Source organism: Odocoileus virginianus, chromosome 23 (genome assembly GCF_023699985.2).
Source record: "Odocoileus virginianus isolate 20LAN1187 ecotype Illinois chromosome 23, Ovbor_1.2, whole genome shotgun sequence".
NCBI classification, from domain to species: domain Eukaryota; kingdom Metazoa; phylum Chordata; class Mammalia; order Artiodactyla; family Cervidae; genus Odocoileus; species Odocoileus virginianus.
Window position 1 is genome coordinate 40,193,862 of NC_069696.1, and position 13,759 is coordinate 40,207,620.

General features: G+C 43.2%; 1 protein-coding gene across 18 annotated transcripts in view; it reads left to right on the plus strand.

The window, feature by feature from the left end:
- The window catches only part of RBFOX2 (RNA binding fox-1 homolog 2), a 278,293-nt gene extending 264,746 nt beyond the window's left edge, over positions 1-13,547 (plus strand). For 10 of the 18 annotated variants that reach the window (XM_020883931.2, XM_020883932.2, XM_020883933.2 and 7 more), the window contains 4 exons: positions 3,012-3,043; positions 7,393-7,481; positions 7,936-8,008; positions 9,581-13,547. In XM_020883931.2, the coding sequence (XP_020739590.1) occupies positions 3,012-3,043; positions 7,393-7,481; positions 7,936-8,008; positions 9,581-9,635 (249 nt within the window). In that variant the 3' untranslated portion in view covers positions 9,636-13,547. Of the gene's footprint in view, positions 1-854; positions 898-3,011; positions 3,044-7,392; positions 7,482-7,935; positions 8,009-9,580 lie in introns of those variants that run through there. The other 8 variants (XM_020883936.2, XM_020883941.2, XM_020883939.2 and 5 more) reach the window with 3 other exon arrangements.
- Positions 13,548-13,759: the final 212 nt, after the last annotated feature.

A 13,759-nucleotide genomic window follows, 5' to 3' on the forward strand; every position in this document is an offset into this window, starting at 1 on the left:
GTTGGTTACTAGTGCTGAAATAATACCCAAACCCACAAATGGAAAACCAGAAAACATGAGGTGGGAACTGTTGAGTGAGGTTCAGAGTTACCTTTGAATACAGCTTTTAAAACTGCACATTCCCCACCCCATGTGTGAGGTGGCAAAGGAGGCTTCTTTAAAAAACACACAAACAACAATAAAAACCCCTATCATTTTATGTTGAATTTGTTTCTGCTTCTCTCTGTACATTTTCCCTTCTGTGGAAATCTATTAATGTATGTTTAGTTCTTGTTATCTCAGAAAGGAAGATCAGAAATAGAGAGGTTGGTTTATCTAGTTTAAAAAGTGCCCTGAACCTGAACTTGAGGAGACAACATGAGGGAAAAGAGTTTAAATTGCTGGCTTTTATTTAAGCTATATTAATTTAAGCTATTAACCGTGGAGGTGTTTTTTGTAGGTTTTTTTGGTTTTGTTTTGTTTGTAATCTCTCCCTGTCCTCTTCTTAGGCCGTAACCCCTGCTGGCCACTTTCTTCCTCCTCGTGTCTTTCATGGCACATTCCTCTCTGGAGAACTGATCTAGCAATTGTGCCCATGACTTGTAAAGAGATTCCCCACGCTAAGATTTGGGAGTGTCGCAGGTAGATTATGTGTCTGCCCACCCCCTCTTTTTCTGATCAGTAGGAAAGATACCATTCACCCTAATTCACTTTTTTAATGGGATAACAAGTGCTCCTAATTCTCACCCTGTGAAAAGCATGCTTGCATCCAAAGGAAAGAAAAGGCTGGTGGGCCCCTTCGCGGGCTTTTTTGTATGATTGTTTTCCTTCCACAGCTGTGTTTTTTGAACTGCTCTTCCTGTGTTCTGTTATAGAATAGTCTTACAGGAACCAATCATTAGCGCTAAAATACCTCAGGTAGGAGTGCCAGTGTGACCTGCCAATCAATCAGATTGTGGATTGCAGTGAAAAAATTGAATTATACTAACCATTCCAGCTCCACGTTAGAGATGGGAACAGAGGCTTTTTTGGACAATCAAGACTTGTGAGCGTGTGATCTAAGGCCTGCTACCTCAGCAGTGCACCCAGTCAAGCTCCTTACATGAGGGCACCTCCTCCAAAATTCCGTGCTCCCGCCCCATTGCCACACATCCGCACCAGGTGTGTTACACGCACTGTCCCATCACTGCCACCTCTTTTAGTTTGTCAATCACATATATCCATGGTGTTGAAACTGGTCTTTTATATTATGAAGAGCTTAGCCATTTGGGACTTCTGTGAAAGAAATGAGAAAAGAGAGAAAGTAGAATCCATCTAGACAGGATTTCTGAATCCCAAATTGGCACCTGTTGTGAAATCATAGTAGTAGTTGGGCTGTGCTGCTATGTAAGTTTGAACTTGTCCTAAAAATCTAGGTATACTAGAACTCTAAAATGGAAGCATGTGTTTCGCAGGCCCTCTCTCCTTTTCACCTTAAAACCAGATTAGCGAAGGCAGTGGATCATGACGCCCTGTTCGATTTGCTGGTAGCTGGGTGCTCAGCAAAAGGGGGAAGCAGCAGGTAACTTATCACAATTCAGTTAGTCTATTTATGTGGCCACCCGGTGAGCTTCTGGAGGTAAACCGATTATAGAGATGTGGAAGAAGAGTATTTGAAAGGCTTAGTCAGTTGAAGATAATCTTTTATCATAAAAGTAGTAAGTGGAAAATACCAAATCAGTCATAAAGATTCCTTTCCTTAACCCCAGTTTTAATAATAATAGAAATTTAAAATATTTTCCTTAAAAATTCTTCATCATCTACTCTTCCAAGTAGATAAGGTCTCCCAGTTAAAAGCAGTAACAATATTATCATTATTACAAGTTTTGTGTTCACATCTGTCTTACCCACATTTAATCCAGTGTGCCATATTGCCACCAAAGAATCTCTGTTCTCCTGAAGAGCCCCTCCTCATACAAGTTCAGTCCAGAGCCGTGGATCTCAGTGGAGGAGGTGAGGGAAAGGAAGGAGTTAGAATCATGTAAAGACAGTGACCCCCAGAGGCACAGCCTTAGGCCTCAGCCAGTTGGACTAGATCTCTGCTCTGCTATAGTGATTCAAAGCATCACACCTGCCATTCTCCCCACCTGCCTACCCACCCCACCCCCAGCCCCTCCCTTTGCTCTGTAAATCCATACACCACATGCAGGGAACAAGCTTTCATTCGTCTGCTGGTGTTGAAATATACATTCTTCTCCTCAGTGTCACATAATGTCATTGTCTTCCAGGTAGAAAGAAGGTGTCTTGACATCACATGCTCACCAAAGTCCTGTTTTAATGTAAATCCTAAAACAAAAATGTAGTAATATACTTAATGGCCAGGTTAAAATCAAGACAAGGGGAGGTTAAATGGAGACAGAGAAAGGCCAGGTGTAAGAGGAGAGGTTCTGTAGAACCCTTCCACTCGGTTCTAATTAAAACACAGCTCAGGCCTGTGCAGAGGAGTCAGGTGGTCGGCGTGGCCGCACTCTGAAGTTCACTAGACAACAGCACTGGTTCAGAGCGGAGTCCCTAGGTGACACTGAGCAGTGGAAAAGTGAGAGTTCAACAACAAAATGATCTTAAAGGTAACAGCATTTTCATTTGAAGAAGTTAGAATTTGAAGGCGGGGATTTGTTACAGAAATGTGAAAAGATAGAATGCTTAAACACAGGAAATACTTTAGAACACTGGATCAGTATGTCTGGGTGTTGACAGAGGGCAAGCATACAAGTGAGCACTGTGGGTCAGAAGTGAATCAGGAAGATTGATTAGGGGAGTGGTAATTGGGCTGCCCCAGTTGGGAGCATTAGGAGTCATTCAGAATGAATTACAAAGGAATAAGAAAGTAATTGTTTGTAAAGGGGTGTGTGGAATATTTGGATCAGGCTTAGCCATGACAGATTTATCCAGCTGTCAGGTTCCAAAAAGCTGTCCGTGTCTGCCCTCCGACATTAGGGTGTGCTGTGGCCATGCTAATCCCCATTTTTTGTTTTATTTCAAATCACACACAGATAGAATCTGCAAACTGCTTCAGATCAAACAGGTCTGATTGTGTGTAAATACATATGTCCTTTTTAATTTTTATTATTAATGGTTGCTTCAGTTTTGCATTGGTGCATGGTTCAAAGCAATACACATCAGCTATCTCATGACTTCATATCTCCAAATGAATTATTTCTCCTCTTTTTTTGTTTGTTTGTTTGTGCAGTCAGCTGAAGAAATGTTAACATCTCACTCTAAATCTCTCAGTGGAGTCTCTGTTCCCTTCTCTGATATAACAGATGGGTTACTGCTTGTTATAATTATTAACATCGTGGTGTGGGCCAGGGCTCGGGCGGGCCAGATTGACTCTTTCTCTGGGCTGGGAGGGGCCAGTCGTTAGGGTCTGGAATGTTAACTCGAGTGGTGACTGACTGTTTCCGTAATACCAGGTCGTTGTGGCTGCACGCTCTAGTAATTGAGGCTGTGTACTTCACCGAGCTTGTGGTAGAGCCTAGGGCGAACCGCTGTCCCAAGAGAATGCTGGGATAGATAGAGTTAGCCAATCCGAGTCTGAACATGGTGATTTTGCTGGTCGTTCTAGCTCCAGATGTTGGCATGCTTAGTTTTTAATGTGATTAATAAATGTGGCGCCATACCCCTTCCCCACGCCTGAACCCTGTCTCTCCTACCCCCTCCCCAACCCTTGTTCTTTTTGAAAAACCTGAGAAACAGCAATGAAACCCTTGGTGTTTCAAACTGCACTTTGTTCTCATGTTCCATAAACAACTTCAGATTTGCTCATAGAAGTGAAAGTTGAGAAAATGGTTTCTCTGCCTGGATGCTTTATGCCTTCCAGTATCCAAACTGGAAATAAACACACCTGAATGTTCATTGGTTTATATTATGGTGAGACACATTGTTGAATAACCAATTGAAAGCACCATCAGAAATACTTTGGACTAAGAATACATCTAAGAGGAGTAAAGCCGTGACATGCAATTTAGCTTGTCTAATTTAGGGATAGTCGTCGATAAAATTAACAAGTATTAGGATATTACTTCCTGTCCTAAAAGTAGATCCCTTCTCCTAAAAGAGCCTGTCTGTAGCGCCATTATCGTAAAGTAATTAGAAGAGTAGACATGTGGAAATATTATCTGCTTTTTTAAAAGAACAAGTTGATGTCGTTTTCTTAAAATTCTGTTGACATTCTTCTTGAGCCTTTTGTTATCAATAAAATATTTGCATCTCTGTCTTGCACTTCTGATTTTGAATGGCAAAAGACCCTCAACAAATTCAGGCTCCAGAGTCAGAGTTCACTTAAAGCAAAAGGAAAGGACTGGAGGTAGATTATCTGCATTTCCTTCTAGTTTGGAAGGAGCCTTCTTTCCCACAGCCTGATCCATTTAAAATTGTCTTGATCAACAGTAACATTACTGCTTTGGGCGTGAATGGGTGCATGCATGTGTATGGCTGAATCCCTTCACTTCACCTGAAACTGTCACAACATTGTTAATTGGCTACACCCCAATACAAAATAAAAAGTTCAAAAAATATAAAACAATAGCATCGCCCCCGAACCACTGAGGTTCCCCTGGTTTCTTGCAGGCTGAGGAAACCAAGAGGAAATGTCTGTCAGTAACCTCATTCAGAACCTCTTTTCTTCCAGAATTAGTGCACTACTGCTCAAATTTAATGATTGAATACAATCCCCAGTATATCTGACATACCAGGACTTACTTCGAATCTAGTTAGTATTTTTATGGGAATGTATACCTCTGCTCCATGGCATAGAACTTAAGTTTTTAGTTGCTTTACCCAGGTAGTATACATTGGGCTTTAAATGCTTTTATTAGCTTGATTTTTTCCATTTTTAGAGATTATTTTGAATTTTGAAGACCTGCTGAAGGGACAGACTTCCTGATGTCTGTTTACTGCATCATCCTCATTTACAAAGAGGTTTTCCTTAACATGGCCCTGCTCTAGACTTCACACTAGCAAACTTTAATTCTAAACTAGTGGAACCATTTATAATGATACGGAAAAGTGAACCTTCAAGATTTATACAAAATTTAAAATCTCAACTACAATGATTAACATCTTGTTTTGTTTAACAGCTGCTTTTACTGTTTCATTTCTTTTTTGGAAGTTTTTGTAAAAAAAGTGAAGCAAGGAGATACTTTAGTTAGTTTATATAGTGTAGATACTTAGGCGTGTATGTATGACAGGGTGTATGTTGCAGCCTGGATACAGGGCCTTACCCAGACCAGTCTGCCCTGCCTGTCCTGGTGGGCCTGGCTGGAACTCAGAGGAAGCTCGTGGGTCACAGCCAGCCCTTGAGGGTGCTCCTGCCATGGCCCTGTCATCACCGTCCCACTGCCAGTGTTGGTGATGTCAATGAGGATTTTCTTATTTGTATGAATATTTATGGAAAGATATATAATTGAAGCAATGTTCAAATCATTCACTTGAGCAAGGAAGGAATAATATAAAACCACTGAAAACCAATCAGGGATTTTTTTTTTTATTTGCAGCTACTTCTGATGAATTTGAGGCACATAAATTTAAAGAGCAGGAGTATACTTTACCCCGCAGTACAGTGTCTTCAGTTAGAGAAAGCATAAATTATATAAGAAAGAAGCAAAAAGCCGTAAGAAGAAATTACAGGTATTTCCAGAAGATTTGGACAGAAATAAAAGCAGCAAGCTAGAAGCTGCCCAGTAAGGTGGTTAAGAAGACCAGAGGTCCCATTAGAAAATGCTTGTTTTCAATCCTAAGAAATGATACAGAAAAATTCAAAATTTTTTTGTAGACTTAGCAAGAATTGAACATTTGAAGAGATCGAAAGTAGAAAGCACAGGGCAGAAAGCTTCAGATGTCCATGAGAAATAGACATACTAGTCTACGGAAACGAAATGGGCTGTGGCTCACTGCTGAGAAGCCCCCCAAATAGACATAGTTATATTTTGCTATATCTGATGGAGCTAAGACAATAAATATAAGTACACAGCTGAATTAGGTTTAGGCAAAATAGATGAATTCTAAAAAGGTAAAGAAAAAGAAGGAAACTTAGGGCTTTCCACTTTTTCCAGTAGCCTGTCTCATTTGCCATTTCTTGTTGTGATTATCTTTGAAATACTTTGTGAAGAAATACACATGCTTCACCCTGGCAGTAAAAACCTTTTGCGTATTCAATTCATCTAAATGGAGGTAAAATAGCAGGACAGGGGAGTTGGAAGCTTTTTGGGACTAAGGATATTTGAACCCATGGGAGAAAAGCTCCAGAGCCTGCTGTGAGACTGGGACGTAAGGATCCCAAAACCTTTTAGGGAAGAAAAGCAAGTGCAGTTAAATGCTTGGGGGAGGTGGGAAGGGCTTCCTAATCTATTTGAACCTAGCCCAAGGAGCCCCCAGCCCTTTTGTAATCTGATGGGCCTGAGTCTGAAATATAGACAGAAGTTGGCAAACTTTTTCTGTAGGGGGCCAAGTGGTAAAGCCTTTCATCTTCATTGGCCATACGGTCTGTGTTACAGCTAGTTCCAGAAACAGGTGGCAAACCACATTGGCCCACGTGTGGAGGTGTGCCAGCCCCTGGTCTACACTGGCTGTTCCTTCTAAATGTCATTTGGTTGTCTTAGCCTCTTGGCAAACATGCTAGGCCACAAGGAGCAGAGCACTTGTATGGGCCCTTTCTCTATAAACTGCTGTCTTTTAGCAGTAGATCAGTTCGAGTACACGTTAGAGAATCTGAAGATAGCACATATAAACCTACATGTTTTAATTCTAAAGTTTCCATTTCCTGTCAGATAAAGTTCTCCCAACTTGCTATAAATATTTTCCTCACTGAAAGTTCCTACAAAGATAGATCCAAAATCGTGTATCTTCATTTTGAGGGGAAGAGGGATAAATTAGGAGCTTGAGATTAAAACATACACACTATTATATATATGAAAATAGATAACCAATAAGGTCCTAGTGTATAGCACAGAAAACTCTACTTAATATCTTGTAATAACCTATAATAGGAATCCTAAAAAGAATAGATACTTAGATATATAACTGAATTACGTTATACCTGAAACTAACACCACATTGTACATCAACTGTATTTTAATTAAAAAAAAGTATTGTAAATCATATCTTCACTTCTTAAATTTGAGAACAGGTACCCCAGTGTAGTTTACTTATATTACTACTACAAATTGCAAAACAAATCCCTGTTTTGGGCGGAGCTTAATTTTGCAGTGAGGAGCAACATGCAGACTGATGCAGTTTGAAACACTCTCTCCCCACGTGTGTGTCTGTGTCCATGTCTGTTTCTGCGTCCCGTCTGTCTGCGTGTGGGCGGGTGTGTGTGCACCTGTCCCTCGGGGGGAGAGGTGTCTGTAAAGTGAGTTCTCTTCTCTCCTGTAGGGTGGGTACGCAGCCTACAGATACGCACAGCCTGCCACCGCGACTGCAGCCACCGCCGCTGCCGCCGCTGCAGCCGCTTACAGCGACGGGTAGGTGCCGAGGGAGGGCGAGCCCGCCGCTGTGTGCCAACCCCTCCCCTGCCCACACCCTTTCCAGAAGGGCACTTGGGCCACGGGGCTGCTGCTGAGCCTTCTCCCCAGACCCTGCCCCGCCAGAAACCCACCAGCTCAGACCCTTCCCTCCCTCTTGTTCTTGGGCCCTTCTGGCTCTGACCCCGGTTTCCCACTTCCTCATCACCAACGCCCTTTTCCGTTTTATAGACTTAGTTCAGAAATTTTCAGTTACTGCCTTTAGAAGCAGACAGATTTTTTTTTTCCATTCTGCTAGTTTCCTAATAGCATTCCAAGACCAAGTTACTCACAGATCCTTAGACAGTCAAACACACTTTTAAGTTTTTGTGGGTTTTTTTTTTTTTGCCAGGGAGGGGGGCGCGGATTACTGTCTTTCCTTTCTCTTTATCCCTGATTGGATTTCTTTCTCCAGTTATGGCAGGGTGTACACAGCCGACCCCTACCATGCCCTTGCCCCTGCCGCTAGCTATGGAGTTGGCGCTGTGGTAAGTAGATGTGCCCTTTTTTTTTTTCTTTAAACATTTTACTTCTGACTTTTACCTACAGATTATAGAAGATCTAGGGAGGTAATAAATTCAGCCCTGTTTGCATTGCCAAAGTATTAAATCCAGTAGGACCACCTGTAAATTCCTGTGGCTCCTTTGTGTGCTCCTGTGAGCCCCTGGCCTGGGTAAAGACAACAGAAAGGGGTCTGCTGTTTTATGTTGCCTCAGATGTTAGATGCATGCCTGAGCAGAGTTTTACTAATAGGTGTTAGCTAAGACTTGGTGACATAGGACTCTCTAGTTTTCACAGTAAAGTTTTCAGAAAACTTTACTTGTTTCAAATGCAGATGCCAAAAGATGTCCCTATTCTTAAGCCTTCCAGGAGATAGTACTAGAAATCACCAAGCAATTGCTTTCCAAAGATATTTTATTAGTAACGTTTGTGTTAAAATACAGTATTTTCTTAGAAGTATGCAAAGTGTCCATAGAGCTCATCCCCCAGGACCAACAGGTCCAGTGACCAGAACTTACTGGGTTTAGCAGTGGCCAGTTCACAGAGATGCCACCTTGTGCCAGATTTCTCTTGCCATCTTCAGTGCCACCAGGCAAGGGCCTGGGAACACGGGTGACCGTGTCTGAGAGGGACGCAGATGATGGGTCCCAGTTAAGACATAAAGGATGTTCGAGAGCCTACCATTTTCCACACTGAATCTACTGGTGAGGATCTGTAGGAGGAAGTAATAGGGTCTGGGTGGGGGAGAGGGGAGGTGTCAGAATTGAGGTAGGGACATAACAATATAAAGAAAGGGATGGGAATTCCTAAGGTTGTATTTAGTGCCCAAATATTATAAATCCTATACTAAAAGAATGACCCAAGGAGTAATATGGTCCTGAGGAACTTTTGATTGAAAAAGATAAATCATTTGATAATGATTAAAGGAATAAGGTCCAGCTAAAACCCCAGCTATATATATATATATATATATATATAAAAGATAAAAATCGATATGTCAAGAAACAACCTGGTGGTTGTTTTTTTTTTTATAAATTACTGAGGCAATAGGCTTTATTCATTGAAAGATTATCTCGGGTTTAAATCCAGCACCATCTCAAGCATGGGATGTGACAGTGATAGTGATCCAAAGTACCATGTTCTCCATTGTCAGGTAATGGGTAGGAAGGTAAAGTCAGCAATCTGCTTTAGGCCACAGTTACGTTGAAATAATCAAAGTAAACAAGACATGTGCTTTTCAAAATCCGCTTATTTACAGACCTGGTTTTAAACTGCACAGAGTTTCTCTTCTGTGCTAATTCGTGTAAATAATGAAATGAATCATTATGATCCCCTCTCCTTGAAAATATCAGGTCAGCAATAAATATTTGGGTCCCAATTTGAGCATTTTAGAGACAGAAGTTGGTTTCCCGACCTCATGCACTAGACACTATCTAACCAGTTGCTTTGAAGCTTCTAAGGAAGCTGTTTTTCCAAATCCCTTCTCAGGACATATGTCTTCTTTCATAATGCTTCTTTTATCAACCTTTTAATAATTTTTGTGTCTTTAATTATTGCAGGCGAGTTTATACCGAGGTGGCTACAGCCGATTTGCCCCCTACTGAAGTGACGTGAGACCCCTGCAAGTGGGACAGCCCCCCAGTTCATGAGGCCTGGCTATTGCAATATTTACTAGTAGAGGAACTCTATAGCAAGATGAAGAGGAAAAACAAACAAACAAAAAAAAAAACACAAAAAAAGAGAGAATACTTTTTTATACCTCACTATGTTCTTTGAATATGTATTTTTCCTTTAAATTTCTGCCTTTAATTCTTTTGTTCCAAAGATTGTGCATTTTTTTCTTTTTTTTCTTTTTTTTTTTTAACTGTGGTAAAAAAAAAAATGCATTTCCATGTCTGTATGTCCGTGCTTAGCTTATTCTATCAATCACGGAAGAGGCAGTTAATGAGGAAGGAGAGACATTAGGAGCTGATAAATGCATCTGATCAGAAATCAGCAGACAGGATTACCAAAGTGAATCTGGTGCTGACGGGCTGGGGGACAAGCAGAAGTGGCAGAGACCTCTCTGCAGCAGGATATCCTTCTAGTCTTCTGAGCTTCTGGTCTTTGGCAGGCAGTTCTGACTGGCTGTGGCTGGAATCCACATGCTAATAGATGATAGGAATGTGTGCTTGCAAAGCAGGAGAATCACAAAGACACTTTCCTCTCCTCTTCCCTCCTGTCTTCTCCATTCTTTTTACAATCATCTTAACATGCACAGCCTGAGATAGTTGGCATGGTTTTTGGAATTATAGTATTAATATTTCCAAACATGCGCTCAGACTGTGGATAATAAACACCTCATTAGGCATCCGGTCTCAGAATGAACTCTGGAGTCTGAGAAAGATCATTCTTTTCTTTCCTGCAAACCCTAGCATTCCTGCTGGGCTTCTTCCCTTTCTTTGAACCACCGCTTATCTCTCCGTTTACTAACACCCTGCTCCCATGTCCTCAAGATTCAAGAATTTAGGACCCAGGGATAGAAGAAGAAATAGCCAATGGCCAGATTTCCCCAGAGGTCTGGGCACGGCTTGCGGGCTAGAAGTCCAAATTGTCGAGTGCCAGTGAAGAGGATGAGGGCAAGTAAAGGGGTGTTAGCTGATGTCTGACAAGGTGCCCTGGTATTCCCAGTCTTTCTCTTGCACCAGAAAGTCAGCACAGAGTGTAAAACATGTAATATAGGCTCTGTTGGCAAAAGATAAAGCACCGAGCCCTAGATCAACTGTCCCTGGAGATTTGGTGAGCAGGGCATGTAAGGGCAGGCAAAGGCACTTTGTACAAGCTCCAAAGCCATAGGACTTTTCATCTTCCAGAGCCTGTACGAGTCACTTCTCTGTCCACAGTCTGGAGCCCTCATGGCCATTTCACCCAGCTTCACTGTCCTCCAAAGACAGCCAGCTGAGCACCTGGACCACTTGGTATTCGTGAACACTACAGGACGTGAAACCGAAGCCCCTGAGGCTGCTCCCCTCCCTCCCGTACAGGGAGAGGGGTCCGAAATGGCCAGGACCTCACATGTTGCCAGAAAGAGCCACTCATGTGGCCAACACGTGAGTCCCTGCTGCACTACCCGGCTGCAATTTTCTGTCTGTTATCAGGGCAGGGGGGCTGTGCTTCTCTTCTAGCTATTAGCTGTTAAAGGCAAAGGTCCTGCAGTATTTCCAAAATGAAGGCATTAGCAAATGGAAAAGCACGGTCCATTTGGCTCCCTGGTCTATTCACATTGGTACTAGGGTGACCTTTCACCCGCGGGATAGCTGCTAAAGGGAGCATTCAGAGACATGGAGCTTCTGGTTTGTTATGGGTTTGTTTTGGTTGTTTTTTTGTTGTTAGTTTTAATTTTTTTTTTTTTTTTTTACTCCTGCCTCCACACATGTTCTTGCCTGATCCTGATTCTTGTCCCTGAATTAAAATGACTGACGTATGACAGCATCAAGCATTCTTTGTAAGCAGAGGGATCTGTCTTGGGGTAGGGTGTGGGGGCTGACCTGTCATGTATAGTGCATATCTTCTCCCCCTTCAGAATCCTTTCTCTCCTAATAACTGGGAGAGAGGCTTCCCTGAAACCAGGGGAGAGACATCAAGGAAGCTAGAGGCCTCGATGCAATCTTACTGATTCTGGGGAGGAACGCGCGATTAGAGGACACCAGACTGCCCAGTCCATTGGCCATTTTCTAAGGGTTCTCCTCCCCTAGCCAAAGTTTGGTTTGTTGCTGTTAAGACAATTTTTCTTGTGTGTAAATAAATATTTCAGTTTGGGGTGGGGGAATGGGATGTGGGGCTTTCACAGTCCAAAGGACTAGGGGCAGAGAGGATTTTTCTTTCTTTCTTTCGCTTTTGTTTTGAGGGAGAGCTTTTACTGACTAAAGAAGCTGAGAGAAATGTTGTGTCCTGTTCACACAGGGGCCATTCTTACAAATGGTGAGCCACTGCTTCAGTGGAGACGAGGCCAAATTCTGAACAGTTGTATCCGTGGCAGAAGAGAACAGGGCAGTGAGTTCAAGGATTTTCTTTTCTTTTTTTCCAGAAAGAGGGAAGGGTGATGGGAAAGGCAGGGAAGGCAGCTTCCACAGCCCTTTTTAAAAAGAAACAGAGGCCTGAGCGTTCGTACATTTCAGTTCAGCTGGCTCTGGCTGAGGGCTCGGCAGGCAAGCTCTGTTTCCCAGCGGGCCTCTGTTGCACTTCCAGGGATGGTGTTGACACTGCTTCCTTCAGCTCCCTTTTCAAAGAAAGACTAAATAGTTATTAAAGGGCCTTTGGTTTTCAGTGTCAGCACTGACTGGGGCTCTTGAAGCACCTCAGTTTACTGGCATCAACCTACCCCATCAGCTTCTGAACTTTGAGACTCCACACAGGCAGCTTCATCAGAGGCAGGCTCCTCGAACCATCAGTGCTTGTTTCTTCTGACTCTCATTCCCAGCGGACTCAGAAACCAAGTCAGAAGAGAGTTGGCATCTCGTGAGTTTGTTAGAGGATGCTGGTGGATAAGTCTAGAAAACTTAGCCACGCTGAATCACATGAATGACTGCAACAGCTTTACTATAGGTCACCGTGTAGACTTCTCCACCATGCTTCTTACTCTTAGAAGCCGGGCTCCTTCCAGGAATCCTCTAGTAAACACCTTTATCTGAATATCCGTCTTTCAGCCCAGAGAGCTGTCCTCAGAGCTTCTCCAGAATCCATTATATTACATCATTAAACTCCCACTGACCCTGATCAGCTGTTGTGATTCGTCATTTTTAAGGCTCTCAGGTTTTACAAAACCTACAGGCACCATCCTCCTCCAGCAGCCACAGGTGGAATTGAGCCAATATTATCTTTCCTTGAAAAAGAAGGGAACTGGGGCTCAGCTCTTAGTTTCAGGGGAGCTCGTGGGGCTCTATTCAGTAGAAATCAGTGATAGCAGCTTTTCCTGACAAGTGACTCCTCAGGGGCTGAACTGCTCTTAGTTTAGGTTCTACTTTCCTAGAGTTCTGGCAGAGAAGTTTGAGTCACCGCCACCTTCCGACTAGTCACATAGCTTCCAGATAGGAGGGAGGTGTGAGCACCTCCAGATCTATCTGCAGGAAGGGCTGGGCAGCCCCCTTCCCTCTGGCAGGAGGATGAGCTCAGCGAGGACAGGGCAGAGCCGAAGGGAGGGGAAGGGGGAGCCCTGGGGACTGCCCCCTTCCACCAAGCCCGCCGCTTCTCTGCTGCTTGCAACCCCCTATAGCACAGTAACGTGCAAAATCACAGACTTGTTTTCCCCAGAAGATAGGAGGAAAGGGACTTTGGTGGGTGGGGAAGGGGTAGTGGTGTTTTAAAAGCATAAGTTACTGTTTGCACTGTTTTAAGATAGGAAAAAAAAATATATAGTGGGCAAGGTGAACATCCAACGTAAGCTTGTGTGTTTTTCTTTTGTCATGCTCTTGAAAATGTTTGACCGTTTGTAGTATCCACCGGTGAAGCCTGATGCTCTGTTGCATAAAACACTATTTTTTTTGGAAATGTTACTGTCTGAAAGCCTCTTCCCTCCCTTCCCCTTTCCTGCGTTCCTCATCCTCGCCTGACTGACCAACCAGGCAGCAGCCATCCAGGAGCCGGAGTGAGGAGCAGGGCCCTTTCCAAGTAGACTCTGGGTGTCCTCAGCCGGGGGGTGCCCTCCGGTCCAGCGGCTGCCGTCGAGTCCCTGGCCCCCATCTTTAAAATAAGGCTTACAG